General features: G+C 37.6%; 1 protein-coding gene across 1 annotated transcript; it reads left to right on the forward strand.

Annotated features, from left to right (window-relative positions):
- Positions 1-5,509: 5,509 nt before the first annotated feature.
- LOC306845777 (G-protein coupled receptor 55-like) lies at positions 5,510-15,902 on the forward strand (the record flags this gene model as incomplete). Its single annotated transcript, XM_079378758.1, has 2 exons — positions 5,510-5,602; positions 15,018-15,902. 2 exons carry the CDS (start codon positions 5,510-5,512, stop codon positions 15,900-15,902), a joined length of 978 nt encoding a protein of 325 aa, XP_079234884.1.
- Between the last annotated feature and the right edge of the window lie 594 nt (positions 15,903-16,496).

Consider the following 16,496-nt stretch of genomic DNA (forward strand, 5'->3'; position numbering starts at 1 on the left):
AACACTTATGATTCATGATGGATGGATGTGAAGAATAATAAAATGTTTATAGGATGGCATTTACAACTGACACGTTACAAAAACAGATGTGAGGCTGTGAATAAATGATACAATAAAATCTATTTCGGGTACAAAAGGTCAATGAACGCAGGAGCTGCATAGTTGGACTCCTTACAGAAATAATGTACTGTATGTTTATTTTGAAGATATAGTTGGTGTTTAAACAAACCCTTGGTTAAAGTATTAAACTAAAAATGTACAAGTTATTTTTCAGTTCTTCAGTACAAGTGTCAGGACACAGGCTAGGAGACACAGAGGAAGGGTCAAACAGGGAACTTTATTGCTAAGGTCAGATGAGAAACAGGGGAGTTTCGTGAGGGCAGTTCAAGGTGACTGAGTGCAGGTTGGTAGGCTTGCCGGTGCAAGGGAAGGAACGGAGATCACAAGCAGGAATCCAGGGAGCGGTGGAGAACAGGAGCGGTGGAGAATCAACGGGAGATCTGAGGTAAGTAAATTCACAAGGTAAGGTTAGAGGGTCTGGCCTGGTTCTAATAGTGAACTGTAGAACGGACGATCTGTGAGTGAGTGGACCGTGGCTTTATAGGTGGCTTGATAGGAGATCGGCAGGTGCAGAGGGTTAGAACACAGATTATTGTGATCTTGGGTAAGTGGTGACTGATGACTGCGGTGACTGCGGTGACTGAGACTCACTGACAACAAGGACAAGGTACATGAGAAAAATTCACACTGGAAATCCCATAATAGATAACCCTGTAAAGCCTGACATATGAAATAATAGTCTGAAAAGTGTATTTTTTTTCTCTTTGAACTGGAACAGTTTATTGAATTTTAGAGGCCTAATGGTTAGAGAGTCGGACTTGTAATCCAAAGGTTGCGGGTTCGAGTCTCGGGCCAGCAGGGATTGTAGGTGGGGGGAGTGAATGTCCAGCGCTCTCTCCACCCTCAATACCACGACTGAGGTGCCCTTGAGCAAGGCACCGAACCTCCAACTGCTCCCTGGGCGCCGCAGCATAAATGGCTGCCCACTGCTCCGGGTGTGTGTGTGTGTGTGTGTGTGTGTGTGTGTGTGTGTGTGTTCACTGCTGTGTGTGTGCACGTTGGATGGGTTAAATGCAGAGCACGAATTCCGAGTATGGGTCACCATACTTGGCAGTATGTCACTTCACTTAACATATAAATATCAGTCATCAGCCTATCTCCTAATAAGTAAGGTTTTAGTAAGATGACATTTAAATGCTTAGTTTTATGATCAAGGCTCTTTAGTTTTTATTATGGGGCAAAACGTAATGCAATGCATCACGATGATCAAAAGATTAACAAATAAGCATTGCTCAAAAGCCTTATGGCTAATATTTGATACCCATATTATAACATAATTTTTCTTAAAAATCATGCATGTTAAGTTTCTTGAATCCAGTAAGTGTTCATCTTGAAATATTACTAACAATATAAAAGTTATTATAAAAATAAGTACAGATTTCACAGCAAAAGACACGTGAACCACAAGCTGAAGGTGGACATTTGTACAATTATACAACCCGAATTCCAGTTGAATAAAATGAAAACTAAAAGACTTTCAAATCGCATGAGCCTATATTATATTCACAATAGAACATAGAGAACATAACAAATGTTTAAATGGAGAAATGTTACACTTTTATTCACTAAATGAGCTCATTTCAAATTTGATGCCTGTTACAGGTCTCAAAAAAGTTGGCACGGGGGCAACAAAGGGCTGAAAAAGCAAGACATTTTGAAAAGATTTAGCTGGGAGAACATCTAGCCAATAACTAAGTTAACTGACATCAGGTCTGTAACATGATTAGCTATAAAAGAGATGTCTTAGAGAGGCAGAGTCTCTCAGAAGTAAAGATGGGCAGAGGCTCTCCAATCTGTGAAAGAGTACGTAAAAAGATAGTGGAATACTTTAAAAACAACGTTCCACAACATCAAATTGAAAAGGCGTTGCAAATCTCATCATCTACAGTGCATAACATCATCAAAAGATTCAGAGAAACTGGAGAAATCTCTGCGTAAGGGACAAGGCCGAAGACCTTTGTTGGATGCCTGTGGTCTTTGGGCCCTCAGACGACACTGCATCACTCATCGGCATGATTCTGTCATTGACATTACTAAAGAGGAGGGAGACCTTCCAGCATGTTATTAGCGTTCAGTTCAAAAGCCAGCATCTCTGATGGTATGGGGGTGCATAAGTGCATGCGGTATGGGCAGCTTGCATGTTTTGGAAGGCACTATGAATGCTGAAAGGTATATAAAGGTTTAGAGCAGGGGTCTCCATCCCTGCTCCTGGAGAGCTACCGTCCTACAGATTTCAGCTCCAACTCCAATCTAGCACATCTGAACCAGCTAATCAAGGTCTTCAAGACTACTTGTTAATTTCAGACAGGTGTGTTGGAGCAGGGTTGGGACTAAAATCTACAGGATGGTAGCTCTCCAGGAGCAGGGTTGGAGATCCCTGTTTTAGAGCAACATGTGCTCCCCTCCAGATGACGTCTATTTCAGGGAGGGCCTTGTGTTTCAGCAGGACAACGCAAAACCACATACTGCAGCTATTACAACAGCATGGCTTCGTAGTAGAGGAGTCTGGGTGCTGAATTGGCCTGCCTGCAGTCCAGATCTTTCACCTATAGAGAACATTTGCCGCATCATTAAATGAAAAATATGTCAAATATGACCACGAACTCTTCAGCAGCTGGAAACCTATATCAGGCAAAACTCCAGAAACTCATAACCTCGATGCCCAGACGTCTTCAAACTGTTCTGAAAAGAAGAGGAGATGCTACACTATGGTAAACATGCCCCCATCCCAACTGTTTTGAGACCTGTAACAGGCATCAAATTAGAAATGAGGTCATTTTGTGCATAAAATTGTAAAATTTCTCAGTTTAAACATTTGTTATGTTCTCTATGTTCTATTGTGAATAAAATATTGGCTCATGTGATTTGAAATTCTTTTAGTTTTCATTTTATTCAAATTTAAAAATGTCCCAACATTTCCGGAATTTGGGTTGTACCATAAAAACTAAAAAAATTAACTATCAATCAAAAAACAGATCTAACGTAGAAGATCATGCACAACAGGTTTTTCAGCAAAGTTTTGATCATGTTGATAATTTTATGTCTTAGAAATTTGCATATCAAATATGACACTGTACATTTGAAATAATTTTTAAAAAATCTATCATCTACCCAAAAAGCCGTTAGATCAAGTTTGATACCAACAGGAATGGTAGCTTTTCTAAAACAATTTGTCCCTGTCTCTATTAAAATCATGTTGTTTTCTTTCTGAAGACACTGACCGGCTCTTTCAATTCTGGTGGGTGGAAGCAGACCGCCAAATGAATGATTTGTCAGTTGCACTTTATTTTACAGTATGTGTAATTACATGTACTTACAGTGTACTTACTGTAAAAGTACTGGTAATATATGATAACTACATGGGGTAGGGTTAGGTTCAGGGTTAGTAATTAGTTACTACCTAGTTATTGTAATTACTACAATAAGTACATAGTATGTACATGAGGAACAGGACTGTAAAATAAAGTGCTACCGATTTGTCTGTTCTACTATCAAAAGTATTAAACTTGTTGAGCACCGTATGTGATATGAATGAAACCTCAAATCATAGCTTATGTGTGCCATTACTTTTCTAAGCATTCAGACTTACTATTTCTGCCTGACAGAAGATAAAACTGCACTTACACTAAAGAAGGAACCTCACATTTAGGAAGCAAAACAGGTGGGCTGTTTTGACTTGAGCTTGTAATCATCTCAGAAAAAGCTGTCACTGGCATGATATCCTTTCAAAAGATATACCTTTTCACCTTATTTACCCCATATTAGTACCTAGTGTTCATATACATAGTGTACATATTCTAAATGGTAGGCCTACATAATAGCACCTTTTAATTAAGTACAATTAAATTAAGTACAAAGTGTACCCTTTGAAAAGGTACCTCCCCAGTGACAACACTTGTACCTATTTTTTTTTCTTTCAGATAATGTTTGAGAAATATTACTAATGCGTAAAAAGAAATGCACATTGCAACTGAACCGTTGATGAATAGAGTGAACGGACTGATCATAAACTCATTGGGCAATTATTTACTGATGAGGTGACTGATGGGTAAATCCTCACTCTCGCTCTCCCTGTAACCAAGATGGAGGTTTGAGCGTTCTCAGGGATTATGTTTGATCCAGTCTACGCATGGCGCCATAATCCCGCTCCCTCCTGCCCCCCTCTATTCCTCCCTCTAATCCCTTGCTTTTCTACGATTTCAAAAGCTCTCTAATCTCCGCTGGCTTGAGCCTGTTTATCTGATGGGACTCCAGGCAACATGCTGCCGGGTCAGTGTGTCAGTGAAAACACAGTTCCTCATCTCGTGTTCTCTCCTCCCTCCTCCTTCTCACCTTCCGTTCTCTCTTGTCCTGTTCTCCTCTCTCCTTTTCTTTATTCCTCTCTTCCTCCTCCTCCATCATTGCTCATCCTCTTTGTCTCATGTACCTGCATGTAGTTACAGCTGTAATTAATTTCTGTAATTACATTTATAATTACACTGTTGACCCATCCCTTACACCTTAACCCACCCTTAAACCTAAACATACCACCAAACTTGTCCCTAACCTTACCCATATCCCACCTTAATAGCAGCAAAAGTGTTTTGCAATACAATATGAACACAACATTGTACTTATTTTTAATGTACAGTAAAGTACAAGGCCACCTAATATAAAGTGGGACCCTTTGATCAGACTTATAATTTTTGCCAAGTGGGTATAAAAAAGGTTACACTTTATTTTAAGGTGTCCTTGTTACAATGTAATTATATATTTAAGTACTGAGTAATATTGATTAACATGTACTTACTTAGGATTAGGGTTTGTTTTAGGGTTACTTGCATGTAATTATGAATAATTTATTGTTATTATAATAGTAAGTACAAGTAAAGTATAACCTTAAGGACACCTTAATATAAAGTGTTACCATTAAAAAAAATACAAAATACAAAATACAAACCTTGATCTATAACACCTGAGCCCCGAGCCTGAGTCATTACAGATAGGAAAGGAAAAATGGTGTAATAAATCTTATTTTGATAGCAGAAATGGCTATTTATGTGCATACCACTGATATTTTGATATTATTTATATATTATTATATTAATTAGTGTACGTTTTAGTAACATTGTTAGTTATTTTTATATTTTTTCATCTCTGTTCTAATCTTTTAAACCTAATTTATGATTTTGAAATTATTTTTAACCTTATATTTATATTTTTTCAATAGATGAAAACAATTTTTTATCATTTTAGTTTTAGCCAACAATAACACTAGTCCATGCACAAAGTCACAGCAATGCAGCTTCGACACACCTTTGTGGAAAAGCTTTTAAACATAACCACGCCTATTGATTCAGATTCACACTTGTTAAATATCAGACACATGATGTAATTGTAATCTGCGGGCATGAACCAACCTGCCAACTACAGCCAAACCCATTTCGCAACAGCTAGTTTGACCATCAAAGAACGACCTATCCTTTACCTCAAGAACCGAACAGTGATCAAACATCCAGACCTGAAGTGATACGAGGGGAAAAAACACATTTCTGTCTTCACCAGGCTACTGCTATCTTCAACAGAACTTTATATAATATATAAAGGAAACTTCCAAATGAGACTGAATCGATGTAGGACTTCTATAGTATGAGTGGCATGTGTGGCTTTGGTCAACAAAGGTATCTGACAACAACATCTGCACTTCTTCTACCTCCACCTTTCAAAGAGAACAATACGCATGCCAGGAAAAAATGACAGGAATATGAACGTCAGCGATGACAGTCAAACCCATCTAGAGAAAACGAAAGAGAATAAACAAACAGAATGATAGCCCATTTGGAAAAGAAGACGTATGTCACCAACAAGATGGCAAACAAAAGCGAACACTAGTGATGTGTCTCTGATTTGTGAGGCAAATTTCCCTGCAAATGTTCCGGCAGTGAGAGGAAGCAGATGCTTGCAGAGCCATTGAGAACACGTAGAAAGGGCAGGGACGGTGTTGCTGTGGAAACGGGTGAGCAAGCAAGCCTGTTTACCAGCGTTGAGTCAGCCAGCGCGCCGTGCCTTGTGAGGCTGACCCATATAGCGGCAGGGATAGGCTGATTAGCACCCACCCGCCTTGTTAGTGCACACGCTATAGCACACTTGCCTGCAGCTCTCGTATTCTTCCATTTTCTAAAGAGCTCAGAGATACGGATAATAGAGTTGACTAACACCAAAACCCCAATGAGAGCAAATCACAGCTGTATATTAATTTGCGTATTTTGTTGTGATTGACTTTTGACTTTCTTTCTGCTTGGGGTTCTAATGTAAAACAAAAATTGTCATATTTATCTTCATAGCCATATTTATCAAACCCAGCAGATATTCACTGTAAAAAAAGAAAAAGAAAAGTTGAGCCAACTTAAAATTTTAAGGCAACCAGCATGAGAAAGTTGAGAAAACTCAAAAATCTGCTGAAGCTGGTTGCCTTAAAATTTGGCTTAAACATTTTTTAAACTTGACTCAACTTTTTTTTTTTTTTTACAGTGTTGTAGAAGCTCTAACATTCTGTTGTGACGCAAAATAGGTGCACATCTTGTTATTGAACTGAATTGAATCAGCACTGAACTGACTTGAATTATGCTGGATAATGACACTATTTCCTTCTGTTGTGCTACTTGAATTGAATTTGTTTCATAATTGATGAAATTGGCAACACTGACACAGTTACTGAATCAAACTGAAACACCTCAATACAGTATTATCTTCTTTGGGGCTGCTTTATAGCTGAAATAGAATTTGTTTATTTTTTTTAATTAACACTGTTATGTTCATGTTAATAAATGTGAAGCAGCTTTAAAACAATCTGTATTGTATAAAGTGACAGTGATGGTAAAGGCTGCTTCAGTTTTGAGTCAGTTTTATCCCACCAAAAGATTGGAAAATACAATGCAAGTGTTTTACTATATGTGACCCTGGACCACAAAGCCAGTCTTAAGTGTAAATTGAGATTTATGCACCATTTGAAAGCTGAATAAATAAGCTTTCCATGGTTTGTTAGGATCAGACAATATTTGGCTGAGATACAACTATTTGAAAATCTGGAATCTGAGGGTGCAAAAAAATCAAAATATTGAGAAATTCGCCTTTAAAGTTGTCCAAATGATGCTCTTAGCAATGCATATTACTAATCAAAAAGGAAGTTTTGATATATTTATGGTAAGAAATTTACAAAATATCTTCATGGAACATGATCTTTACTTAATATCCTAATGATTTTTGGCATAAAAGAAAAATCAATAATTTTGACCCACTTTTTCTTTCCTGTGTAGCACAAAATAGAATAGCATGAGTCAACTAACATATATATTTCGATGCTTTTGCATTTTTTTTCACAAAATGTTGTTGAAGCAAACAAAAGCATTGAAGTATAATATTTCCTTTAATCTGCTTATATATCTGCTTTAGTCTGCTTAGACTCTATAAATTACTAATAAATTGGAAAGAAAGAAAGAAAGAAAGAAAGAAAGAAAGAAAGAAAGAAAGAAAGCAGCTGGATCTAATTTCAGCCAGATAGGAAGAAATAAAAGCCAAGGAAACAACACCCATATACAGATGAACTAGAAAGATGACAAAACTCTCTCTGTTTGGTGACCTAATTTTATTGTAACACCCCATCCCAATCTCACCTCCTACAAAGAATACTGAGAGCTCGAAACACCCCACACACTCTTCCTGTTTAACTCAGTTAAACACATCTAGTTTCTGTCACTCTGATACTATATTTTCTATATTTTTTCCAGCTGTCTCTTTCACCTTTTGTTCCCTCCTGTCCTTCTTTCACACAATAGCACCCCATCCTTCAAAAATCATCATCTTTCAATTGAGCTGGTCTCCATGACTACAGCTGTTCTACTTCCTTTTAATACCATCATTCATTCTCACTTTCAGTTAAACAAGACCCTTTCGCTTTCAGTGTTTTCTCTTTCTCGCTTGCTCGCATCTTGGGACTTCTCAAACTTCAGGGGTCATTCAGAGGTTACACGGTTTCATTTCATTCTCCTCCCACTATCAGATTCCATGAAACTGGTGAATTCTATAAAAGAGAGAGAAGCATTGCTGAGAAACAGAGAGATCTAATGAGTCCCGGTGGTCAGAGCTTATGTAACAGCTCTCTGCTCCGTTAGTGCTAGCTTAGCATATTCACATCGCACTTGAGCTGATGCAAGAGTCCAAATCAGTATTCACAGCGAGCGGCGCATGCAGCAGGGCCACACCAGCACATTTTCTGACAGCGAGCACACTGCGCTTCACACCAGAGAGAGAGAGACAGAGAGAAACATTTACAGCATATTAGAAGGAAATAACACCACATATGACCATATGAGGGTGAGCAGAATGGATAAACAGAAAGACAGACATATATAGATAAAGACAGAACAAAAGACATACAGATAGATAGATAGATACAGTATACATTTCCCTTCTTTTCCAGAGCTGATGTCTTTAAATGTGTTTGAAATCCTTCTCTGTAGAGCTCCAGTGTTTATTAAAGTAAAAGAAGACAAGATAGATCTTACCCTAAGGAACTGAGAATCACAGCAGAGATACAGAAAAATTTGATTCAGTTGTCAGTACAAGAACAACATCAGTAAGAAACAAAACGCTACATACTATAAATAATAAAATGGTGAGTGCAGAAAGTGCCAGGTAAGATATGATGCTACTGTATAACATGCAAATGTTATAAATTGTTTAATGCTCTTGAAATAAGTCTCTCATGTTTTCCAAGGAGCATTTAAATGATCATAAAAAACAGTAATATTGTGAAATATTATTGTAACCAAAATAACTGATTTATTTATATAAATCAGTATATTTTTTTATAATCTATATCTAATATACAGTATTTTAAAATGGAATTTATTCCTGTGATGCAACGCATACACACACAATATACAATATAAACATATGATAAATAAATAAAGGAATATTGCGGGAAGAGGCCAAAAAAAAAAAAAAAGCAATAATATAAAAAATAAAATAAAATAAGATAAAAAAGAGTTAAAAATCGGCTTTGGTGGGTTGAATGAGTGCAAAATGAATGCGTATATTAATGCTTATATATGTCTGCAAAATGCCTCAAAAAGTAGTAAAGTTTGATTGAATATTTAGATTGATTTGATATAGGCAGGTTTATGTACCTGATTTTCCATCAGAAGTGTTCAGCTGACCTACTTGAGATATTCCATCAAGAAAAAAAGATGCCGTTCAGTACAGACCATTCCTGAAAGAGAGAAATCGGTCATCCGTTTTCACCGTCTTTCAAATCACAGAGACCCCAGACTCTGACCCTGGACTGTGTTGTAATTATTGGCTGAAAAGCAATTTTGGGAGAGAATAAAAAGAATGGTTTGGAAAAAAAAACTGCTCTGATTCAGAATGTTCAAACTAGAATGTGGCACACGGACAAAGAAAGAAAGAAAACAGAGGGAGAAAGACCAGAGAAAGAAGCAATTTACAGTAGAAAAGAAAGACACAAAGTTGTATTGTGTAAGAGGTTGACATGAATGAACCTGACTGTCGTTCTTCATTCGGCCAGCAGGCGCCAGTGTCCTGATTCACACCAGTGTTATTTTAGTATAATTGAGATCCTGTTAAAGGGGTCATCGGATGCCCATTTTCCACAAGTTGATAAGATTCTTTAGGGTCTTAATGAAAAGTCTATAACATACTTTGGTTAAAATTTCTCAATGGTAGTGTAAAAAACACATACTTACCCTGTCAAAATCAGCTCTGTTTTCAGCAAGCTGTTTTTTTAGTTCATGTTGCTTTAAATGCTAATGAGCTCTGCTGACCCCGCCCCTCTCTTCTGTACGTTGACGAGCAGACTGTAAACTTCAGCCGCGAAACTGGCTAACTAACGCATTATTAGGAAAGGCGATTTGTAAAGATTCATAAAAACCCTTATACTCACTTCTTCTGGATAGGCGCATTCACTTCACATGGAAAGTAAGGTTAATCCTCTTCGTCTTCAGCGGCTCAGATGTCGGGAGTAAATAATGACTGCTATATTTATTATTACATCCAACAACAAAACACCTCAATCGCTTAATCTGAGACATTCTTGTCTTCCCCTGCAGCGGAGTCTCTCAGCTCACTCAGGGCGGGTCTAAGGTAAGACGGCCTTGTCAATCAACTCTCGTGGGAGGGGCCTGTACAGAACTATGTCATTCTGACAGGAATCTCAGAACAGCCTGATTTGAGGATTTAAAAAAAAACACTGGGTGGATTTAACACTTTGGATAGGATTGATTTGTACACACACTTCCAACACACATTTATGTTCAAACAACTTGTAAAGTGAATTTTGCATCTGATGACCCCTTTAAGAGTTTTTATTAATATCTTGAATTTGTTTTTATTTATATATTATGTTTTCACTTTATTTCAGTAAAGTATTAGTCAGCAGTTTATTGTGTGCTTTTGTCATTTAAAAAAAATTAAAGTTGCTATCGCTGGGTTAGTGATAAACGCTAACAATACTTGGCCCTGATGCTGAGGAAGTCCATGGCTTAAATAGTGTGTGTGATTGTGAAATGAGCATCAGGTGTGTGTGATGAGTGAATGGTGACAGCTGTGATCTGTGCAATGCATAGTGGGAAATGGAGTCCAGTGTGCTGTGTAGTGTGAGAGTCAATGTGGTGAACTGGTGACCTCTGGTGGTGGTAAACCAGGAGAGCATGGACCAGATTCGTGACAATTACTTCGAACGAATTATACTTGAAACCCGACCTCTTAGAAAAACCAGACCTCTTTGTTCTGTCAAACAAAGCACATCCAGTTTATGGTCAGTGATCATATCAATTACAGAAAGTGCTTTTGTAGAAAGGGATCTAATATTCAATAAGCAAAGCTTTATTATTTGTCTATCTGTATTATATATGTTTTTTATTTGTTGAACATCAATTAAATTGTTGCTCTTTCTTTGTTTTTTTCTGTATTTACTAGTTCGGGGAAAAGACACAGTCTCTATAGTGAGATATCTAGGTGAAAGAGTCTCTATGTGCTGAGAATTAACTGATGTGAGGTGTCTAGCAGACGGTTGGTTTAGCCAGTCTGTCTGCTTCCTGACCTGGGCCCCAGTTAGTCAAGTACGAACTATGTGCCATATTTCTAGAGAGAAGAGCGGCACCACCCCAGGAGGGATGAAGACCATCTCTTTTCAACAGGTCAGGTCTGGCCCAAAAACTCTTCCAGTTGTCTATGAAACCTATGTTATTCTGCGGGCACCACTTAGACATCCAGCCATTGAGTGACAGCAGTCTGCTATTAATCTCGTCACCCCGGTAAGCAGGGGTCAGAGCAGGTCAGAGCATATTACAGTGTCTGACATCGTACTTGCAAGTTCACACACCTCTTTAACATTATTTTTAGTGATCTCCGACTGGCGAAGTCGAACATCATTAACACCGACGTGAATAACAATCTTACTGAATTTATGTTTAGCATTAGCCAGCACTTTTAAATTTTCCAAGATATCAGGTGCTCTGGCTCCCGGTGAACATTGGACTATGGTGGCTGGTGTTTCTATTCCGTACAATAGAATCGCCAATAACTAGAGCACTTTCATCAGGTTTCTCAGTGGGTACGTCACTGAGTGGGGAGAACCTGTTTGATGTTTTGATCGGAATGGAAGAGTGGTGTTTTGACCCTCGACTATGCCACGTCACAGTAACCCAGTTGCCCTGCTGCAGAGGAGCTGAAACCGGAACCGAACAATGTACAGGAGTCCCTGAGCTAGTCGCATCCAAAGCCGTAGCCCTCACATTCTTACTGTCCTCAACTAAGGTTTGGATGCGTGTCTCTAATTCTGAAATCTTCTCTGTCAGCCTAACTATTTCCCTGCATTTATCACATGTGAATCCCTCGCTGCTGACAGAGACAGATAAACTGTACATGTGGCAAGCGGGGCAGGTGATGACGCAAGGAGAAGCCATTACTCTCTGTGATTGTAGAGTAATTCCGATTTACCACAGTTGTTTGATGGACTCATAAAAAAGGAGCGAGAGGGAAAAGAAACAGAGAGAGAGAGAGAGAGCGGAAAAGTGGTAGAAAACGACGTTGATGGAGATGCGATTGACAAGCTAATAGGCTAACTCAATCCGAGCAGCTGAGTCCTTAGCCATTTTCAAGAATTGGATAAAAACGCATCTCTTTCATCTTTATGACTCTTTCATCTTTATAACTCTAGCTATCTCTATTCTAATTCTATTCTTAAAAAATTTTTTTCAAAAATTTTATTTTTGTATTCTATCTATTTGTTTTCTTTTTATTTATTGTATAATTAAGAAAAGCAAAAAAGGCCTCTAACACTGGATTGCTCTATTCTTTTTCTATTCCATGTTTTCTTTTTATTTATCATATAATAAAAAACAAACAAACCTTGCTATGTGTACTACGTTAAGACTTGTTATATCACTTGCATATTGCTCTTTTGTTGCTTTTGATTGCTTCTTATGTCCTCATTTGTAAATCGCTTTGGATTAAAGCGTCTGCTAAATGACTAAATTTAAATGTAAACTTAAAAGTTTAAGGCAACCAGCTTCAGGAGTTTTTTTTTAGTTTCCTCAACTTTTTGTTGCATAAACTGAAAACAAGAAGTTGAGAAAACTAAGCTGATTGCCTTAAACTTTTACATTTTCTCAACTTTAGATTTTTTACAGTGTATACACATTATATATACAGTATAATATGTTTGTGCGTATCTGTACTTAACCATATACTAACACACTAAATAATCTGCACACTCTCACGACCACAACCACACACATCATGTTTTTTAAATTCCATGCACATTTCACAATAACATTTTTCCAGTAAAGATTATAACACCATATAAGAATTGCATATTACGGAAATCTGTAGACAGCAGTGAGGATCTGGTTAATCTGTTCTGACACCTTCAATGTCAAAAGTTCAATCAGAATCCACATCAATGATGTGACATCAGCAGAGGAAAGAAGCAGGCTGGCAGGTCATGCAGCAGACATCCTACTCATTTCACTTCTTTAAATGCATCGAGCACTGCACTGCTGACAGACTCACAGGAGTTTTTTGAGAGAAGAACAAGCTATAAATCATGGTGAGTTGTTCTTGTTGTCAATCAGGGAAATGAAGGAATAACTGGAAGTTAAAAAAAAGATTATTCAAGTAGCAGTCAAGCTTGTCTTATTAACATGACAACTTATGGTTTTTAAGTGAAAGTGTTTAAATGCAAGGGATTACGAAAGAGTTTACAGAGGTCATGCTGATTCACTTCACTGTAATTATTTAAAGCATGTAGCTGATATTATTGTTAATAACATGTAATTCATATTAATTTACAAATGTAAATTTAGTGAAGTACTTTACAACAATAAAAATGAGCTAAATGCATTACTAATAAAATAAATTCATAATAAATAGAAAGAGTAAATACTAAAATCATAACAAATTTTCTACAAATGTAATATTTGTAATCGTACACCCTGTACTGGCACGTTTTTATTTTTATAAATGCGAGAGCATGAAAAACTGTACGTTTTACATATGATTTTGTATTTAGAGTTTTAAAGTATTTATCTAAACTGCATATATATTTTACGTCAAAATCAACTTCTTATTCCTTACAAACCTATAGTTTGTTAAAGCGTTGCCTATAACCTCAAACTGCTACACTTCCTGTCCTCATCTATGTATTTAAAGATACATGACTGATTTCAAACCACAGTGGGTTTTTTATACAGCAAGCTGCATGTTTCTCAATGCTTATCTGCACGTACACTCTCTACATACAGTACAGTGGCCAAGAAAATATTTAGAAACTTAAGCTACATTTAAAAATGTGTCAATATCATTGCATTAGATAACAAAATATAAAACCATGTGATATTTATTCTGCACAAAGCACCCTGTTGAAAAAACAGCATATGCTGGTTAGGTATATGTTTTGAAGCATGGCTGCTGGTTTGAGCTGGTTTAAGCTCATGTGCTGGTCATGAGCTGGCTCTAACCAGCATATGTTCATACCTAACCAGCATATGTTGGATTTTTCAACAGGGCACATTTTCCAGGGTAAATAACTGACAAAAAAGTAGTATGTTCTTTTAAGTCGTGGCCTAATGGTTAGAGAGTCGGACTCGTAATCCAAGTTCGAGTCTCGGGCCGGCAGGGATTGTAGGTGGGGGGAGTGAATGTCCAGCGCTCTCTCCACCCTCAATACCACGACTGAGGTGCCCTTGAGCAAGGCACCGAACCCCCAACTGCTCCCTGGGCGCTGCAGCAAAAATGGCTGCCCACTGCTCCGGGTGTGTGTTCACGGTGTGTGTGTGTGTGTGTGTGTGTGTTCACTGCTGTGTGTGTGCACGTTGGATGGGTCAAATGCAGAGCACAAATTCCGAGTATGGGTCACCATACTTGGCCGTATGTCACTTCACTCATTCACTCACTCACTCACTTAATGATAAAACAGTAGATTATCATAATTATCAACACTGTCCTGGCTGTGAAACATCAGTGGAACTTCCTCATGATGAAATACAACCCACTTCTAACTGCATAAGAACTGACCTCATACAGTCAGCAAAACCCACCACACCTAAAAGATACTGATCAACTTGAGTCTGAGAAAAGATGCTGCAGCATTGCTATTTAATTCAAAAACGAGCAAAAACAACTGCGAAAAGTGAAGTTAGTGTATAAAAAACAGGCCTGCAGCATCTGAGCTCATGCATTTGAATATTTTGCATGCACTGATGACATTCAGATATTTTAAGCGCAGCTTAAGTGCTCAAATCTTGTTGTGACGTCTTCAAAATTGTGAAACCTCTGCAAGCAGCTTTCTCACTTAAACAACCACTAACTTTTGTACACTATCATTGACTCTCATCTAGGTTGAATATAACTGCAATCCAGTGTTGAACCACACAGACAGAGCACTCAGTCTGTTTGAACGTGTGGCCTACACACCTGTCTTCATAGTGGGCCTTTTATTCAACGTCACGGCTCTGTGTATCTTCTGCCGCCTCAAGCGCTGGACAGACACGCACATCTACATGTTCAATCTACTGTTGGCTGATTTCCTAGCCATTATCTTCCTACCTCTCAGAATACTGGAAACCTTTTGCCCGATTAAACCCAGTGAATTGTGTACATTCCTGCTGTGCACCCAATACTCCAACATGTACAGCAGCATCTTCACCATTACAGCCATCAGCATTCACCGATTCATAGCCGTCAGGTTTCCGTTTCTGACCAAAGCACTGGCCTCCAAAAGTAAGATGATCGCCATTTCAAAGTGCATCTTCATCTGGACGATCATAACGGTCATCTGTGCTTGTAACTATAAAGACCTTCTCCCAGACAAATTAGAGTACTGCTATGATCGAAAACTGACAAAAAAGCTCAAACAACACTTTTTCTTGCTTTTAGAGATTTTAGGTTATCTTATTCCAGTGCTCATCGTAATACTTTGCTCCACACAAACCATCTACATCCTGATCAGATCCCTTAAGCATGTCCAAGGCAGGGATAAAGTGGAAAGGAAAAACATTGCCGCTATCATCACCGCGAACATGTTCACATTCATAGTTTGCTTCACGCCTGTTCATATTGGTCTTTTGTTGCAATATGTAATATCAGATGATTCAAGTAAAGACTTTGTGCACGTGTTTCTTGATGTCGCAGAGTGGATCGCTACCACCAACTGCTGTCTGGATTCGATTGGCTATTACTTTCTGCTGAAAAGAGTTGATAAAAGGGACAATCCTTCATACTGAATGTAAAAAGTTAGATTGATCCAGATTAGATTGAGGCAGATCCCCGTCATATGTGCGGAACACAGGATAACAAAGCTTGGTCTACAACTGACAACATTGGTGTTACCATGGTTGCAGGTTTTGATGGAAATACCATAATATTCTTTAAAGTACAATTTAAATATTGTTGCACGAATCAGATAATTGCAGGCTACTATGGCACCACCAGAGTATGATCCTGTTTGGACTGTTACTTTCAGAAAAATATATATTTATTTTTTGTATGCAATATATTCCAAAAAATGTCTAAACTGTCTCTGCACTTTGTAATTTTTTTGTTCAAATAAATATTTTCATGAAGATTATGTCTATATGAAGGAATTCAATAATATTGTTTAAATAAAATAATGATATTATATTATATAGCTATGCTTTTATCCTGTGACTTTGATCACATGCAATTTTTATCACAACAGTATATAGTAATAGTAGCTAATAAATCATATAATTTATATACCTTTTTATATAGATTTATATATTGCATTATTTTTATATTATTTTATGTTTATATAATCAGATTCCAAAAATTAAGTAGTAATATTATTTGTAATAAGA

Source organism: Barbus barbus, assembly GCF_936440315.1.
Source record: "Barbus barbus genome assembly, chromosome: 26".
Taxonomy (NCBI): Eukaryota; Metazoa; Chordata; class Actinopteri; order Cypriniformes; family Cyprinidae; genus Barbus; species Barbus barbus.